The sequence below is a fragment of the Onychomys torridus genome, chromosome 8 (genome assembly GCF_903995425.1).
Source record: "Onychomys torridus chromosome 8, mOncTor1.1, whole genome shotgun sequence".
Classification (NCBI taxonomy): Eukaryota; Metazoa; Chordata; class Mammalia; order Rodentia; family Cricetidae; genus Onychomys; species Onychomys torridus.
Genome location: NC_050450.1, coordinates 61,511,266 through 61,528,930, shown reverse-complemented (window position 1 = coordinate 61,528,930; position 17,665 = coordinate 61,511,266). Strand labels below are relative to the sequence as shown.

Below are 17,665 nucleotides of genomic sequence, written 5' to 3'. Positions count from 1 at the left end.
CAGATCCATCAGTATGAGAAATTGTGCCTTTCAGACTGGTCTAGACAGAGCAGGGTGGGGGTACTCAGAACCCCTGGCTGGCTGTGAGCCCAGGCTGGAGGGCGTGCCCACATGGAGCCTCACTTCCTTTGTGGAAGTGCCCCCAAATCCCACCCTGGGACAATAAGCCCTTCTCTCAACCCTGTTTCCCAAGGCTCCCTCTGGGATGCTCAACTTCCCTCACAGCCAGGAGAAGAGCTTGCTCAGGCTTGGGTAGAGTGCTGGTGCCCTGTCCTGTGCAGAGACGGAGCTCAGGGACCACTGTGAGCTCACTGACCCAGCTGGGCTCAGGCACCCCTCACCAGCCTGCCCACAGGGACCTCAGACGCTCAGCTCAGCTGTGCATCTCGCAGGTGCACAGAACTTCAGAAGGGTTTAAAAGGAAAACAAAGAAGACAGAAATTTGTCCTCATTTTTTTTTTTTTTATTGTACCCCACCCCTTGCCTCCTCAGCTTCATGTTCCAACCAAGCTGGGCAGGCCATGGAAGCTGGGACTGGGCCACAGGCAAGGAGCCAGGATTCATCAAGCTTATACCTCCACCTGAGGTAGCTGAGTAAGGGTCTGTGGCTAGAAGGGCTGGTCTGGCCTGACTCCCTCAGGAAGGAGCATCGTCCCATGGTGGTGACACTGCATGAAGACCATGTGTCCCTGCCTGGGGCTGTAGGTGTGTTCAGATGGCTGCACTTGGAGTACCCAAGCTGTTCCAACCCACAGTGGGGGTGGAGGATTGTGTGTGTAGGGGCGGTGTGCACATGGGGGTTTGTGAATGCCTGTGTGGCACATGAGCACACTACACACTGGTTGGGGGTGTTTGAGCCCCTGCTCAGTGCTTACAGTTGCCAGTTGGTGCTGACCCGAGGCTGATTGGGAGCTTACAAGTCCCAAAGCTCCAGGATGGCAATTCTTAAGCCTCAGGTACAAAGTGGCCTGTGTTTCTGGTTTAGGAAGTGGGATGTGTGCCAGGCCCCTGCACTGTTGATGAGTCTCCCAGGGAATTCCTTCGGAACTTCCTTTAATGACAAACATCCTATGCTGTCCAGCGTGGTAGCCATGGGCCACACATGTCCACTTAGCTAGTTCAACTGAGGCGTATTTTTATCATATTTTAATTTAAGTTCAAATTGTCACATCTGGCTAGTGGCTTCCATGTAGAAGAGCACAAATCTAGGCAGGTGAGGCCCTGGGATGGACAGTGAGAGCCTGAGCCATAAACACAAAGCTAGGGTCTAGGTGTGTGAGGAGCCCAACCACATGGACCCAGAGTGGCTGAAACTGCAGGGGACATCCCTCAGGAGGGGAAGTGTGGAATTGGACCCAGAGCTCTGAATTGCAGTGTCTTGCCTGTCTCCACTCTGAACTAGGTGGGCAACTTGGTGTGTGCCTGGTAGGAAAGCCCCTGGGAATGGCCTCTGCCCTGGCTCGAAGCCACCAGCCCTTGACGGAAACCACACACTGAGTCAAGTTCAGAGCCCAAGGCTGAGGTCAAGAGGTCCTCATGTTCTCCTGCAGGCCCAGAATGGAGCTGGTGGCCATGGGGTCATGTTCACCCTGTGTATGCAATGTGAGAACGCAAATCAGGCCCCAGAAGTAGCTCCAAGTCCTGCAGGACAGAGCCTGCCAATACAGACCCACAAGCTTGAGGTCTTTGAAGAGCCCTGCTAAAGAAGTTCGGGAGTTCTCTTACCTCCCCAGGCCCCATGTCCTCCGCGTACTTGAACTTCTTCTGCTTGTAGTAATGCCTCTTGGGCAGGATGTGGAGCAACAAGAGATCACAAAGAACTGTGGCCTGAGGACAGGGAGGGCAGGGATGGAGAGTGGGAATCTGGGGCAGATACAGGCCTTCCGTGTCCCAGTGCGGTCCCTACTGACTGCGGTCCTGTCCTAGCTGAATCCTTCCACTCCAGACCCCAGGTTCCTGAAGACAGGATAAGGTGCTGCAAACCCCTCCTGGGACCAGGTCAGCCTCATCCTACCTCTCTCTTACCTTAACTCTGAGCCTTAGTTTCCCCAGGTACACAGTGGGTCTAGGGTGGTAGGAAAGCAGCTGCTGCCTCAGAAATGATGGGCAGCTGAAGTCACGTTTTGGGGGTTCTGCTAACTGAATGTAGAAGAGGAGTGGCTGAAACCCAGCCCAGCACTTACCACTCCAAAGATGCCAATTCCAGAGCCAATGGTAGTCATAGTAGGGATGATGTCAAACTTCCCGGCCTGGTGGCAAGGCCCAGAGGAGAGCCGGATCAGAAGAAGGGACCCAGCTAGAAAAGGTCAAGCCCTTCTCCCTCTACTCCAAACTATCCCCACTGCCTGTAGCCCAGGGCTCCAACTCTCCCGAGAGCCAGCTCCTAGTCATTAAATCCAGGCTTTAACCCTGGCCTTGCTTCCTGGGACCCAAGGAGATGGTAGGAGTCCTGTCAGTGTCTCTAAGCCTGGCCAGGGTCATCCCTCTTGTCCATGGTTGTTAGAAGCAGATCTCTGAACACACCCTTCCCATCACATTTCATATCCATAACAACAGACATCTGGAGCAGGAAGGGGCCTTCCTTGGCGGCCATCCCTTCACATGGGACACTCACCTTGCCATCCACAAGGATGTCAAAGCGAATCCCAAACACCTTGAAGAGATGACGACGGTTTGTCCCGTTCTGCACAAAGTGCCTGGCAAACCTGGAGGTGGGGGGATGGGCAGGTGGCAGAAGAAGGTGCCAAAGTATTAGGAAGAGGTCTTCCAGGCATTGCTCAAGGAGAATGATTAGCCTCCTTCCGGGAGAGTTGAACTCAGCCTTTCCCTGACTCCCACCAGGCAGACATCTTAGGAGCCAAGACCCAGGGCTAGGGACTCAAGCCTTCAAGGTCTTGTTTCCTGCTGGCTTCCTGTTTGATAACTCACACAGGATGGAGGCCATCCAGGGTCCTTTGGTCCCCTCTGGGTACATCTGTCAACCTGTGGCATTCTAGAAATTGGCAGGAGACTTTCAGGTACCTGAAGTTGAAGCCTGGAGACAGATTTTTCTCCCCATACAGTCCATGGAACTGGTAGATGGGTTTGCAGTGCCTTACATGCCAATCCAGGTCACACTCCCAGTCGATGGTGATGCCAACCACCCCACCCTGCCAGAGACACAAGCACATAGGATCTGGGCTTCAGGATTCTAAAACTCTTGTCTAGACTGGCAAGATGGCTTCATGAGTTTAAAAGAGAAAAACAACAACAACAACAACAACTGTCTTATAGTTGGTGCTTGCACTATCTTTGAAAAATTATATTATTAATTTTGAGAGATGTGTATAGGTGTGTATGGGTATTTTCTGAATGTATATATGTGTGTGTATGGGTGCTTTCAGAGCCCAGAAGAGGTCATTGGGTTCCCTGGAGCTGGAGTTACAGGTGGTTGTGAACCACTCAATGTGAATTGCTGGGAATCTAAAGTTGGGTCCTCTGGAAGAACAGCAAGTGCTTTTAACGGCTGAGTCTTCTTCCCATTTCGTAGTTTTTTGAGACTGGGTATTACTGTGTAGTCTAGGTTGGCCTTGAACTCTGCATCTGCCTCCTGTGTGTGCCGGGATCGCAGATGTGTGCTAGCGCACCCGGCTTGTCATATGTGTATTCTGTGTGATTACTTATTGACCTCTGTCCTCTACGACTGTCGGGTCCAAGGAGACAGAGTCATCTGGCACTTGTCACCCTTTCTCAGTCGCGGGCTCAAGTCACAGTGGTGTGGGAGACAAGCAAGCAGCCTTTGAACTAGAGTGACCTGTGCAGTGTGGGAAGAAAACACTTCAGAAAGTGAAGTAAGGGGCTGGAGAGATGGCTCAGAGGTTAAGAGCACTGGCTGCTCTTCCAGAGGTCCTGAGTTCAATTCCCAGCACCCACATGGTGGCTCACAACCACTTGCAATTAGATCTGGTGCCCTCTTCTGTATACATAATAAATAAATAAATCTTTGAGAAAGAAAGAAAGAAAGAAAGAAAGAAAGAAAGAAAGAAAGAAAGAAAGAAAGAAAGAAAGGCAGGACAGGTGGGTGGCTCAGGCCAAGAGCGGAGAGGTGGTCAGAGAAGTGGGCAGGGAGCTGAGCAGCTGAGCCTGGAGGCAGGAACAGGGATCTCCACACTCAGTGGGTGAGGGTAGGCATGGGTTCTAGAAGCAGGGTGGGTTGTAAATCATGATGAACAAACAGAAGCCTAAGCACCCACAGTTAACCACTGTCTGGCTGCTTCCATCTCGGAGTAGCTCTTGGAAGCAAACACCTGCAGACTTCTACCGTACACAACTGTGTCGTGAATGGGGCTTGTTAGTGACCTCACAGAGAAGGGAAGAGTTGCCATCCCTGAACAGGCAGCTGCAAGAGCAAGCACAAGAAGGACCCAGCGAGAACAGGATGTAGGACTGCCCCATGCCGGGCAGAGCTGAAGTGCTAGCTGGCAGGTGCATGCTCACTTGATCCTCACAGCACCACCACGGGAATGGTGTTATTATTGTCTTCACTGGTAATTCCCAGCTACACTGAACCTAAGAGACCTGGCTGAGGGCACACTCTGATTGGGAAGCAGAGCAGGATTTGGATCCAGAGCCTTATAACGAAGACAGGACTGTGGTCTTGGAATCCAGGGGACATGAGAAGCCCTGAGGTCCATCCCCACCACAGTGATTTCAGGCTGTGGTACAGCTCCAGGTTAGGGGTTATTACTGAGCATGCATGAGGCCCATCCTCAGCAGAAAAAAAAAATCATTAAAAAAGAAACTGGGTGTGGTGACACATACCTCTACTCTTCATTAAGTAGGCAGATGCAAGGGCATTAAGAGTTTGAGGACAGCCTAGGCCACATAGAGAGACCTTGACTCAAAAGAACAAAAAGGAAAAAATGGGAGAAGGAAGGGAGGAAAGAGAGGGAGGGAGGGAGAGGAAAGGAAGGGAAGGAGAGAGGAAGAAATAAAGGGAGAAGGGAAGGGAGGGAGGATCATTTTTTTTTGAATAGCCAGATGATGCTGTCTGCCCACATCTCTTCATTCTTTGCATCTCCTCCATGGATCCGACCAGGCCCTGCGGACCCTCGGGGCTCTGGTACTAGGGCTCAAGTCCAATGCACACACTTGGCCTATCCCAGGGAAATTTGGGAGACAGGATGGGACTGGCAGGCCTGTATTGTGACCTTGAGCTGTATACTCCTTGCCGGCACCACCCCATCCCATCCATACCTTCTCAGCCAGGCTGCGGAAGTCCTGGCCTGACTCTCGAACCACATAGCCAAGGCTGAAGACTGGGCACAGTGGGTGCAGGGTCTTGTGGTAGAGGCATTTCTTCATGTAGGTGCCAGTCACCTCCTCCACCAGGTTGCGCCTGTGTGGAAGGCATGGGTAGCAGCCAGCTGGGAGGGTGCTCTCTCCGCTCAGCTCTAGGGACCCTCAAGAACTCTAGAATGTCCCCCTCCAGAGCAGTCAGCCTCCAGAAAGTCAGCCAAGGCTGCTGTCTCCAGAGTGCAGGCAGCAGGGATGGAGGGAGACAGTGTTGAGAGCACTGCAGCTGCTACAAACCACCTGCATCTCTGCCTTCCTTTCCCACGAACCTGTTGACCTTGAAGCGTGGAAAGCTGATGCTGTTCTTGATGAAGAGGGTGAAATTCTCAGCCTCATGGAGAAGAGCAGGGCTGGGGAAACAGCATTCACTCAGTGCCCCTCCCCAAGAGTGTTTGCATGCTCTGAAAGAGCTTGGCATATAGCAGGGTGCACAGGGGTCCCCCATAGCGTGCATTGATGTATGGTGGAGTTGGGGTAGCCATGCTACAGAGGCACAGGCTTACAGGCTCCTAGACCAGGGAGACTCTTTGGCCTGGGCCACACGGATAGGGTGAGGGGTAGGATCAGAAGTATAAAGAACCCATTCTTGCCAGACACAGACGTCTGTGAGTCAGGACCCTGCCTCTAGCTCCCTGGAAGGACAGGACATCAGTTACCTTGGGATCTTGTCATCCACTTCCACAGGACACCAGCCAAAGATCTCACAGGTCTTCACTGTGCCGTTGAAGGGCACACACTTGCCTGTGCGGATACCTGTAGTGAGAGAGAAACCCCTGGTGTCCCACCCTATGGTGGACTTCCATGGCATGGGAGCTGAGGGCCAGGATGAGAGCAGGATAGACTTTCTCAGTGGGGAACGGCTTGGTGAGATGTGGAGTACAGAGAGAGGCAGACAGGAAGGGGCTGGTCTTACCTTGGGCCTTCCTTTCTGCTTTTCCTGGAGTGCAGCCATTATCATCCTGACATATGCCACCTTCTGGGTTCTGGGGGAGAGGAGAGCTGCTGGCCCCAGGCCCTGTGGTGTGGTCCTAGGGAGTACCCTCTCCTGCTCCACCCCCTAGGGCCACAGTGTAGACGTGGAGCAAAATCTCAGATTCTGTGGGAGACCCCTGCTCACAGCCTCCTTCTCCCACATTTATCCTAGGCTTCTGTCCAGCTGCTGAGAGCTGCTGGCAGGGGACTGGAGGCTGGGATGGAGAGGCCCAATGCCCAACAATGGTACTAACAATGGTTGAGGGTTATTTTGTGTGACTCTCTGTCCAACATTGCATCATAACCTCATCAGAAAGCCCGTCCTACATCACCACCAAGGCCCAAGGGGATTCCATTAGGTTATCTCCCTGTGGATCCAGGAGAGGGGCAGAGTCCTCACCTCTGCACAGTAGCCTTGAGCCTGCTGAGGGGTCACGATGAAATTGGTCATAACTACAAAGGAGCTGTCCCCCTGGAAGTGAAGGACAGGGAGATAACAGGCAGAGTTGGTAGAACAGCCCCAAGCATCTAAACACTGCCCCCCAGCAGGGCTCTCGAGCCCACCTGACACCCAGCAGACACCACATCCCATGACATCACTGTGGAATAAAAGGGCTCACAGCAAAGGAGACAGAAGTCCAGAGAGCAGGTAGCTGGACTGGTCCCTCGGGGATCCTTGAGCCACAGTTTGTGGGAGGGAGGATGGTGCAGCCCTGAGCCAGCTCACCTGTGCTGGGAAGACATAGTCAGCCACATCCCAGACCTGGGGCCCCAGGCCCTGGAGCTGGGTCACAGCCAGACCCTTGAGTTTCACAGACACACTGCTGATGAGGCCACTTGAAGTCTGGTATCCCTTTTCGTAGACAAACACCCACCTGCCAGGTCCGGGGAAGACAGAGGAGTTAGGATTCTGTGCAGTGTTGGGCAGGACATCCAAGGACACAAATGGCTGTGAAAGCCTCTGTCCTTCCTGGCATCCTCTGGGCCGCCCCCTCTTGTCCTCTTCAGATCCGTTTCTGAGCTACTTTCCTGGTGGCAGGACAGCCTTGCCTGTCGCCCCCTGCTGGCCTGGGTCTAAATTCCCACCTTTCTGACTGCCACCGAGGCCAACCCATGCAGCTACAGATTGACTGTCCCTCCTAATCCTTTTTCCAAGAGCTGTCCGTCAGGGCCAGCTGGCCAGCTCTTGACCCCAGTCCTCCTTCCCAACACCCTCTTTCTTCCCACACAACTTCCAGCAAAGTGGAAGGACAGCTGGATTGCCCGACTGTCCCGGAGTCTGCCTTTGTCTCCCAGCCAGCCCTGCTCCTCAGTGCTGCGAGGTTTAGAGTGGGTCCTTCCTCTTCATCTTCCTTATCTATAAAACAGGAACAACACCAGTGCTTGTTTATGTTAAGTTAGTTAATGCAAAGAAGTTGCTTAGGATGTGGGCCGGCACCTAGCCAACGCTGTGAAGAAGCCATCTGTCATTACTGAGTAGAAAGTGGGAAAGAGAAGGGAAGCCAGGATGTGGGGCTAGAGACCGTACCTTCCCCCTTGCAGCATCCAGCTCCCCCCCTCAGGCTGTTGTGTAAGCGGCTCATGTCGAATCCAGGAGGTTCAGTGGGACTGACCTCACTCCCAGGGACGGGCATATGGCCAAGGCATGCCGATCAATGTCCCACCCCTCTAGCAGAAGTACAGTCTAATTGTCATTAGAAGAGTATCAACAACAAAGCCGGATTCTTTTTTCCCTTGGATTTACTAGCAAAGGAACTTCCACTGTGCTGGGTGGCTAAACAAAACGGCTGTGAGGCCAACACCACCGTTAGCCATTTTTGCCATCTCCCAGCAATAGCCTGAGGATGGAGCCAGGAGATGGAGAGGCCCAGATTCCTGACCATGTTGCTGCAGCCTCTTGGGAAAAAAGAAAAAGAACAAACAAACAAACAAACAAACAAACAATAGCAACAACAATGTCTGGGCTTTATTAGAACATGAGCCAACGAAGTAAGTCCCTTCCATTGTGGGAACTAGCTTAGTTTCATTTCGATTGCTTACACTGGGAGTTTTGTATCTCACGTCTCTCCAGGAATAGCCTCTTTCTTTAGAAGACACCGTTTGAGTCGACTGAGTGTGTGTTGCCCACTGGAGCATATACCCGCAGTCCTCCCCAGGGAGAAAACTGTAGGTGCGCATGCTCTGCTCCTTCCATCCTTACCTAGACAAAGAGCTCAAAGTCATCCGCTCTGGGGACAGGATTCTCCAAGCCTTAGTGCCAGAGTCAATGTCATCATGTCCCTGTCCTAGGCCACGGGAAACAGCCTTGTCACTAACTTTAAGCCTCTCCTGCATTGGAAACCATCCCTTTTCCAAGCCAAAGTGTGGTCACTGCTGCCCCCTGCAGGCCATAAGTAGCAACAGGTGAGGCACAACAAAGGTCTGGGTTCTGAGGCTGGCGGCCAGGCTGCCCTGCTGGGAACCGCTCAGGGAGAGGGGTTCCGCATCTGCATGGTCTCTTTCTGCAGTCAGGCCTTTGTCTCGCACCCCAGCTTAAAGGGGCTGCTTTGTTGCACATCCTGAGTCTTCTCTGAGAAGCCACTGGTTTTCCCTCTTCACATCTCCATCCCCAGAGCCTCAATTACTCTTTGCCCAATAACAACACATCACACAATAGGTGGAGAAACTGATGTCTGAGGACACTCCTCTCCCAAAAGTCAGAGGTCAAACAGGAGCAGGAGGAGACCCAGGGCTGGAGGTCTCCCATTCAGGGTTGTACAGCACTAGTATGGATGTATCTCCCCGGAGCTCCTCCCCTGCCTCGGCTGTGGGTTGGGACCTATACAACTTCTGGGCTGTGTCTGCCCCTGGGGCTGCTGGTCTTGGAGGTCAAAAGGGAATGTCAAACCTGGCATTTGTGACCTCAGCCCTGGTAATAATAGCTTTGGCATGACGGCAACAGGCCTGTCATTCCAAAGCTATGTCTTTGAAAGAAGATTTTATTTTTAACTGTGTATATATATGTGTGGGTGTGGGGGGGTGGGGGTGGGGAGTTGAACACTCAACTATAGATAACCATGAAGACCAAGAGAAGGCCTTGAATCTTGTGGAGCCAAAATTACAGATGAGTATGAGCTGCCCGCCTGCCATAGGTGCTGGGAACTGACTTAGTTCGCCTACAAGAGCAGAACATACTCCTAACCGCTGAGCCATCTCCCCCAAAGCCATGTCTTGACCTGGCCTTGTGGTTAACACTCTGGGAATGCCATCAAAGAGTCTGGGGTCAAAGACACCGGCATCTTCCAGTCTCTTCACCTCTCCTGGGGCTCCCTTCTCCAGTGGTTCCTGGGAAGAGGACACACAGTGAAGTGGCCCATGTTTAAGGACTAGACCTGCCTTTTGCCAAATGTATGGCTTCAGACTAGAGACTGAACTTCTCTGAACCCCAGCTTCCTCGGTATAACAGAGGACGCCCCTACCTCGAAGGCACTGCCCACTCAGCAAATCCTTAACAAGGCTATGTACTCAAGACACATGAAAATGAAACTCTCTCATCAATTCTTCCCCATTCCCCTGGCCTCCATTCTCAGCCCAGGACAGAGTTCTGGGTGAGCTGTCACAGGTTCACTTGTCCCAAGATCCACCTCTATATCTATGGTCTGCCCTTACAAACTCAGGCCTACACATTTAGTTAGCCATTCAATAAACATTTATGCATCAAGCCCATCTTTGGTGCCAGGCATTGTTCTTGATACCAAAAGCACAGAAATGAGCAAATTCTAGGAGCCTTCCCTCAAGAAGTCTGAACAGACTGCTGGCATTTCTGGTTGCTTGTGTGCTGGTTGATATTGTCAACTTGATTGCATCTGGAGTCACCTAGGAGACTCACCTCAGGACGTGCCCACAGAGGATTAACTGAGAGAGGAAGTTAACTCAGAGTGAGCTTTACCTTTCCAGAGATACAGGCCCAGAGATAAAGAGGTCGGAGGAAAAGCAGTGTGGCCTGCCTGCCTTCACTTCCTCCAGGGGCCTGTGCCCATTGCAGCAGCTGCTGCCACTGTTGAAGCTGATATCAGACCCCTAGCCTCTTTGTCTTCCAATGTGAGCTGAGGACTAGTGACTCCCCAGGACCTTCCAGTCCTCCAGTGCCACATTGAGGCCCCTGAGGTATCTAGCTCTGCAGATCGATTAGCTACCAGGCTCTCAGCTTCTCCAGCATGCAGACAGCCATTGTGGAGCTACCTGGCTCATACCTATTGTGTAAAGGCAATCTGGTGACTCTCCTTCTATGCTACACATACATTCTGTCAGTGCCCTTCCTGTAGAGGACCCTTCCTAGTGTAGATCTGGGTACTGAGGAGTGGGGCCATTGCTTTCATAAGCCTGACCATGTAAACCTTAGGTCTTTTTGGAAGAGTTTGGAGCTGTGGGCCAGAGAAGCCTTTGAATGCTGTAAACAGAGCCTCATGGGCCATTCTGAGGGGAGTTTAGGAGACGAGAATGCTAGGAGAAATGCAGATAGTGGGGGGCCCAGATCAGAAGGCCTCACAGGGGAGCAAAAATCCTTTCAGGAACTGGACCATCTGGGTCATCCATGTTATATAATGGCAGAGAATCTGGCCTCACTCTGCCTCTGTCCTGAGAACTTGAATGAGGCTGAATTCAAAAGTAATAAAGCAAATTGTTGGAGAGGAATTTGAGTCTCAAACTCACAATGGTGTCAAGAGTAACCTTGAACTCCTGGGTCCATCTGCCGAGGACTAGGATTACAGGGATGCACATCCTTGTTGATGTGTCTGGGGATTAGATCCAGGGCTTTGTGTATGCTATGCAACTGAGCTACATCCCCAGCCCTGGCAGAGTACCTTTCAAGGGAGGTTTTACTGAGCAGGGGACACCCTCCCTGAATGTGGGCAGCACTATGAGGTGATCTGTTTCCTGACTGTGGGCACAGGGAGACCCGCCGTCGCCCCCCCGCCCCCAGCTGCTACAGCCAGAGAGGCTCTCACCAGCACGCCTTTCCCATCATGACAGATGTGCCCTCAAACCGTGAGCCAGAATAAACTCTTCCACCTTTATCTGCTTTTGTCACAGCTACAAGAGAGGTAACTAATTTATTTGGGGACCCAGATCTGCTTTCCATAGCAGACATCTTGAAGGTATCTCCGATGCCGCAGGACAGTTTAGAACACAGCTCTGCAGTTCCACAGAACTTTGAACATGGCCTTTCACTTGACCTGATCCCACTAATAGATATATACCTTGGAGAAAAAAAGATACGTCCACCAAAGTATTGGTCCACAAACACTCAGGGCCAAAAAGTGGAAACAGCTTAAAATGTCCAACCACAGATACTCTAATAAACAAAATGTGATGAATCAACACATGGAATATTATTTAGCCATAAAAACATTGGGTTACACATTATAACCAACATGGCAAGTAAAAGAAGCCAGATGGGAAAAGGCGCCTGGCGTATGGTTCTATTTATAGGAAATACCCAGAATAGGCAAGGCAAGCTGTTGCGGAGAAAGGGGGTTGATTACCAAGGGATACAATGTTTCTTTTTAGAGTAATGGAAATGTAATTAGAAGTGATAAGTATGCAACCTTGTAATAATAATGACCACAGACTTGTGAAGTTTCATTTGTTTTGAGAGAGTATCATCTTGTACCAGACTGGCTTGGAACTCACCATGTAGCCCGGGTTAATCTTGAATTCATAATATGACTGTCTCAGGCTCCTGGGTGCTGTGATTATAGGTAAATACCACCTACCATGCCTAATTCAGGTCAGAAGTGTGTGTGTGTGTGTGTGTGTGTGTGTGTGTGTGTGTGTGTGTGTGTGTGATTTTTTTTTTAATGAAGGCTAAGGAATAGCCCAATAGTAGACAGTGTGCTTAGCATGCTCAAGGCCGTAGGTCCAATCCCCAGCATTAAATAAATGAAAGACAAGTTAGTTAAGAGTCAATATTAAGGTGTTTGGAGTCAGTCTCAAGCAAGTTCCAGTCCACCAAACAAAAAATTCAACTGATAGCACACACCTTTAATCCAAGCACTTGGGAGGCAGAGGCAGATGGATGTCTGTGAGTTTGAGACCAGCCTGGTCTACATAGTGAATTCCAAAAGAGCTAAGGCTATGTAGATCTTATCTCAAGAAACAAACAAATACAAAATTCAACTGGACCAATTCTTTAAACAAACAAACAAACAAACAAACAAAAACCTGGATCTCTGTGTGTAGCCCCGGCTGCCTTAAAGTCTTAGAACTTACTATATAGATCAGGCTGGCCTTGAACTCACAGAGATCTACCCACCTTTGCCTGAGGTTAAACATGTGCACCACCATGCCTGGCCAGACGGGCTGGCCCACTTGAACTCACACAACCGAGTTCATTTCCAGACCAGTCTGTCTCATAGCTCAAGCCCTCCAATTGGAGCGTTTTATCCGTGACATCACCTTCATCTGGGCCAGCAGAGGCTCTGCCCTCTGCAGTTTCTTGCTTCCCCTACGTCCCTCGAATCTACAGGAAGAACATGGCCAATGGAGACCACAGCCTAAACTTCCCTCCTCTAAGCCTGTTCTACATCTTGGCATCTCAGCCTGTCTGTCTGTCTGACTTCCTAAGTCTCACGGCTGCTTTCTCCACCTCCACGCTTCCCATTTCCAACACGGGCTTCTATGTCTGGTGCCTGGAGACTGAATCCCTTGGTTGCTCCTCCTCCCCAACCCCCATCTTCCCTGCAGCACCCACAGGACCGGATATCCAGACAAACACCTAGGAAAGAGGGGGATCCTTAGAGCAAAGCCCTTCCCTTCATAAGCAAGAGCATGGTCCTCTCCAAAGGCTGTCCTATGTAACCTTGGGGAAACTGAGGCTTGAGATGCCCGAGGTGCTGGGAGTCTTGTCTGTAGGAGTAAGTGTAGCATCAGGCAGGGGCCAGATGAGGGCGACAGAGACAGAGGAGCCACAGCCAGAGTTAGCAAAAATTCCAGTGGGCAGGGAAGCCTGGGTTTGGAGACCTGAAGACCTTGCCTTCGGTTCTTCCGTTGTATGAATTGGACATTTGAATGAGACTAGTTACATCCCTCATCTCTTACACCCCCACCCCTCACACCAACAAGGGCTACATCCATCTGAAAATGATGGACCATCTTGGGCCAGAAGAAAGGAAAGAAGGAGGAGGTGAGGTTTCTGTCACTGGAGGAGTGTGTCAGAGCTGGGGTGGGGGTGGGGGCAGTTGGGACTCATCCTAAGCAGGGCTCGGGTAGGTGGACTGTCCTTGTGTTCTGACAGCCAGGCTCTGAAATCACAGGAGAGAGCCCTCGGGGCCTGAGTGAGGACAACCTTTTTGGCCTCCCCAGGTGAGGAACAGGCTGAGCCTGAGTACTGACTTCTATTTCCTGGAGGAACTAGGAATAAGTGAATGGTGGACTTTCAGGCTCCTCTTGTGCTCGACATGTGGCCCTTGGTGCCCATTAGACAGTTCCTTAGAAGCCTTGTGGGGGTGAAAGGGAGGAGCAGAGCAAAGGCTGAGGGCTAAGGCTGATATGCCCTGTGACCTGGAAATTCCGTGGCTCCTCTCTGGGCCTTAGTTTTCCTCCCAAGCTTGGCCAAATTGATTTGTGAGCAAGAGGGAGACAGAGCCCAAAAGGCAGCAGAGGGTCCTGGCCTTGGCTGCATCTGGCCAGCTCTGAAGCTCAGGGGACCAGTGGGCAGAAGAAAGGCTCTTCTGGGTGCTAGACACTCCCAAGAGGTTAGCACTACATGGGCAACTCTTCAGGCCCTTTGTCTCAGGCCCCCAAATGCGAATGTGCAGAGCCCTCAGCACCACACAGCATAGCCAGCCTGGGGTGCTGGGTGTTGGCAGCCTCTCATCAGGGCCCAGCCCTTTTAGTGACCCCAGGGCCTCTAGGGATTATTTTCGGCATGACTGTGGGTAAACATTATGTTCCTTACATGTGACACTTCAGGCACCTAACTACCTCAGACCCAGGACAGACAGGGGCACATCCATACATGCATGTACATCCAGCAAAGGATACGTAAAGCCATTGGTACATGCCTAGACATATAGGACATGGGAAGGGTACAGGTACCTCCGAATGACACCATGACATTAGCCCACTCAACACACATGCTCATGTAAGATTCTGCCAGGCCTGTTAACTTCAGGACAACCAGACTGAACTTTAAAATGTGGCCTTTGGCCAGGCGGTGGTGGCGCACGCCTTTAATCCCAGCACTTGGGAGGCAGAGCCAGGCGGATCTCTGTGAGTTCAAGGCCAGCCTGGTTTACCAAGTGAGTTCCAGGAAAGGCGCAAAGCTACACAGAGAAACCCTGTCTCGAAAAACAAAACAAAACAAAACAAAACAAAACAAAACAAAAAAAAAAAAGACCTTAAAATGTGGCCTTTGCATGGTTTCCAGGCTAGCCAGATGGCTGAGGTAGACCTGTGCAGCTTTGATCCTGTGCCCGGGAAGGAGATGTCACACTTGAGAATGGAGACTACCTCTTGCTTCAAGCCTCCATCTACATGCTGAGTGTTCAGAATCCAAGGGTCTTTCAGTTCCCAGGTTCCCGGATACCCCAGGTTGTCCCTCATTCAGGGCCTGTCTTCTGGCTAGTAAGATGGGTGTTGCCTTGTCTCAGTAGCTGCCTGGGGGAGGCTGGAGGTGGAAGAAGCTCTTAGAGCGAGCGCCACTCACTCACTCACTGGGAAGGACCATTCACAATGTCACTTCCTCGGGACCCACAATGGCATCACCTCTTGCTCACCGTGCACCCAGAGCAGTGTGTCCCATCCTGCCTCGGCATCTCTGTCTTGGCAGTGGGTCAACAGAGCCTATTCTTTCCTAATAGCATGGAGGCTCAGCAGGAGGGTTTTCCAGTGCATAGAAAGATGAGGGGCTAGTCAGTACCCCAGGTCTGGTGCCCAAAGGTGGCGAGGAGGGGACTCAGGACTCACCCAATGACGTAGACCAGAACCACCAACTGGATCAGACGGAAGATGATTCCCACCTTCTTGTTCCGCACCAGCACCATCCGGGGAGTGTCATACTCAAAGAAGAAGGCTGACAGCTCATCCTGCAGCCGCCGTGCCATGGTGGCCAGGAGGGACTCAGAAATGAGCCCCCACAGGCCTCTGTGGTCCAAGGCAGGCCAGCATCTGCATCCACAGCTATAGCAGTGGAGTGACTGGGGACTTCTCAGCCCCCTAAGAACAGAGCAGGGCAGTTGGGGGCCAGAGGCCAGGAGGCAGGGGTTAGTTGGTGGGGTCTGGGTTGGGAGGAAAAACCCTGGGTGATCAGAACAGCTTTTGCCTGCTGGCAGGCAGTGGAGTACCGGCCAGTGGTGCCTGGGAACTAAATTCCCAAAGATAGACAGAGGCGGAGCCAGTGGGGCCACCCAGGCCCAGCCCCACTGCCCCTCTAGGCCCCGCCTGGGCCCCCTCTAGGCCTCCGGAAACAGGAGCTGCTGGCCGGAAACCACCATGGCCACCAGTCACGGGGGCAGAGATAAAGCTACAGGCTACCCCCCAACTCCCAGAACCTGACAGGACAGAATTGAGGGGTGTGGCCAGGACTTGAGGTGAAATTCCTCAGAATGCTATCTCCATCCTCACACCTATGGTCTCAGAGTAGGCAGCTCAGTCCTGAGGACCTGGAGGGAGATGGGTAGAAATAGATATCAGATCCTGTAGCCTAGAACTGTCCTTGGACAACCCCATCCACCAGTCCCTTCAAATCCAAGCCTGCTTTATACCCATTAACTTCAACATCAGGCTGGCTTCTCCATCCTCAGCCTTTCTCTGCCTCCATCTGACCTGCTTGACTCTACCTCCTGACAGCACTCCCATCCCCTCCCTACCACCAGAAGGGACATGGAGGTAGATATCTAGAAAATACTAGGGAAACATATGTCTGTGGGGTCCTAAGACCCAGCTGGGAAAGCCTAATATTACGCAGTTTTGCCAGTTGTTGAGGGCTTGGGGACATTGTCTGGCCTCTCTAAGTTTGCTTCCTGTAAAGAGGGATAATGTAACACTTTCCTCACAGAGTGAAGTCCTTGGGGGATGGGTCCCAGCAACCCCAGAGACAGAATTTGAAACTACTGTTGAGTTAGGGGTTCAGGTCCAGGGCAACCCTTGCCTTCCTCAGTAGTGACCCAGACCCTGAGCATAGGGGTCTTAAGACCCAGGTCTGAGGCTAGCTCACGTTATACCCCTAGGGTCAGAGGAGAGAGCAAGCTCACTCTGGGCCTACTAGAAGAATCAGGTAGAAGCACAGGCCTCCTTGGTAGCCTTCACTGTCCTGCACCCCAGGCCTGAGTACTGATAAGCAATCTTCTTCCTCATAAGCCACTTGCAGGGAGCAAACAGCCCAGGGCAGGGCACCGAGCCCCTGTGCAAGCAGGGTTGTTTTCTGAATGTCCCGTCCCAGCACCCAAGACCAGTCCCTCCCTCTTGAAACACACACACACACACACACACACACACACACACACACACACACACACACTGACATTCCAGTAGGACCTCTCACAACTGTCTGACGCCACTGTCAGGGTGGTGAGAACCACATCCTTCACTCTTTTTCTGAGGAACCAGAGCCACAGCAGGCTCCTTGGCCTTGTCTTGACCCCAAACAAAAGGGCCTGTTCCTCTCCCAGCTTATTTCATGTCCAGCTGTTGGGACCTGAGCCCCAGGAGACAGGCCACCTGTGATAGGAGTGAGTAGGTGCTGAGACTGAGCTGTAACTGTGCCCTCCTCCACGACACTCACATCATATTCTAGAGAGGGACCAGCTCCAAAGGAGGGAGAAGAGAAAGGATGGAGAGAAGACAGGAAGAGGAAGGCAGCCATTGTCCAGAACGCTGCTTCATGCCTCGGCCACCATCTCCCTCACTTCACCTCTTCCTCCTCCCTTCTCTTTCTTCCCCCTTCTCCTCTTTCTCACCATCCTCCTTCCTCTTCTACTTCCTGTTCTTCCTCTTCCTCTCCCTTCTCATCCCATCCTCAAGAAGCTAGGTTTATAGCTAGTTGAATAGACCATCAGGCCTGCATTTGTTACAGCCTGGGCATCAGCTGGAAATATGGCAGAGAGGATCATTTGAAGGTACTAGAAAATCCAAGGTGGGGCCAAAGACACAGCTTTCTTCTATTTCTTTTTTTCTTCTTTTATTTAAAAAAAAATTTTTTTTTTTTGAGACAGGGTTTCTCTATGTAAAAATCTGGCTATCCTGGAACCAGGCTTTGTAGCCCAGGCTGGCCTTGAACTCACAGATATCTCCCAGCCTCTGCCTTGTGAGTGCTGGGATTAAAGTCATGAGCCACCACCACCCAGCATAACTTTCTTTTCTTGATAATAACCCTGCT

General features: G+C 51.7%; 1 protein-coding gene across 1 annotated transcript; it reads right to left on the bottom strand.

Moving 5' to 3' along the window:
• Positions 1-444: 444 nt before the first annotated feature.
• On the bottom strand, positions 445-15,562 carry P2rx1 (purinergic receptor P2X 1). Its single transcript, XM_036196828.1, has 12 exons — positions 15,256-15,562; positions 7,034-7,181; positions 6,707-6,778; positions 6,248-6,317; positions 5,991-6,087; positions 5,604-5,684; positions 5,236-5,377; positions 3,022-3,149; positions 2,615-2,705; positions 2,184-2,249; positions 1,726-1,827; positions 445-1,589 (listed from the first exon to the last, which is right to left on the bottom strand). The coding sequence occupies exons 1-12, from the start codon at positions 15,390-15,392 to the stop codon at positions 1,524-1,526; spliced, it is 1,200 nt and encodes a 399-aa protein (XP_036052721.1). The 5' UTR covers positions 15,393-15,562; the 3' UTR covers positions 445-1,523.
• Positions 15,563-17,665: the final 2,103 nt, after the last annotated feature.

Coding starts and splice junctions, on each gene's coding strand:
- P2rx1 (XM_036196828.1), bottom strand. CDS start 15,392: ATGGCACGGCGGCTGCAGGATGAGCTGTCAGCCTTCTTCTTTGAGTAT. Junction 7,182..15,255: donor GTTCTGGTCTACGTCATTGG/GTGAGTCCTGAG, acceptor CGGACCTGGCAG/GTGGGTGTTTGTCTACGAAA. Junction 2,706..3,021: donor TCTCCAGGCTTCAACTTCAG/GTACCTGAAAGT, acceptor CCCCACCTCCAG/GTTTGCCAGGCACTTTGTGC.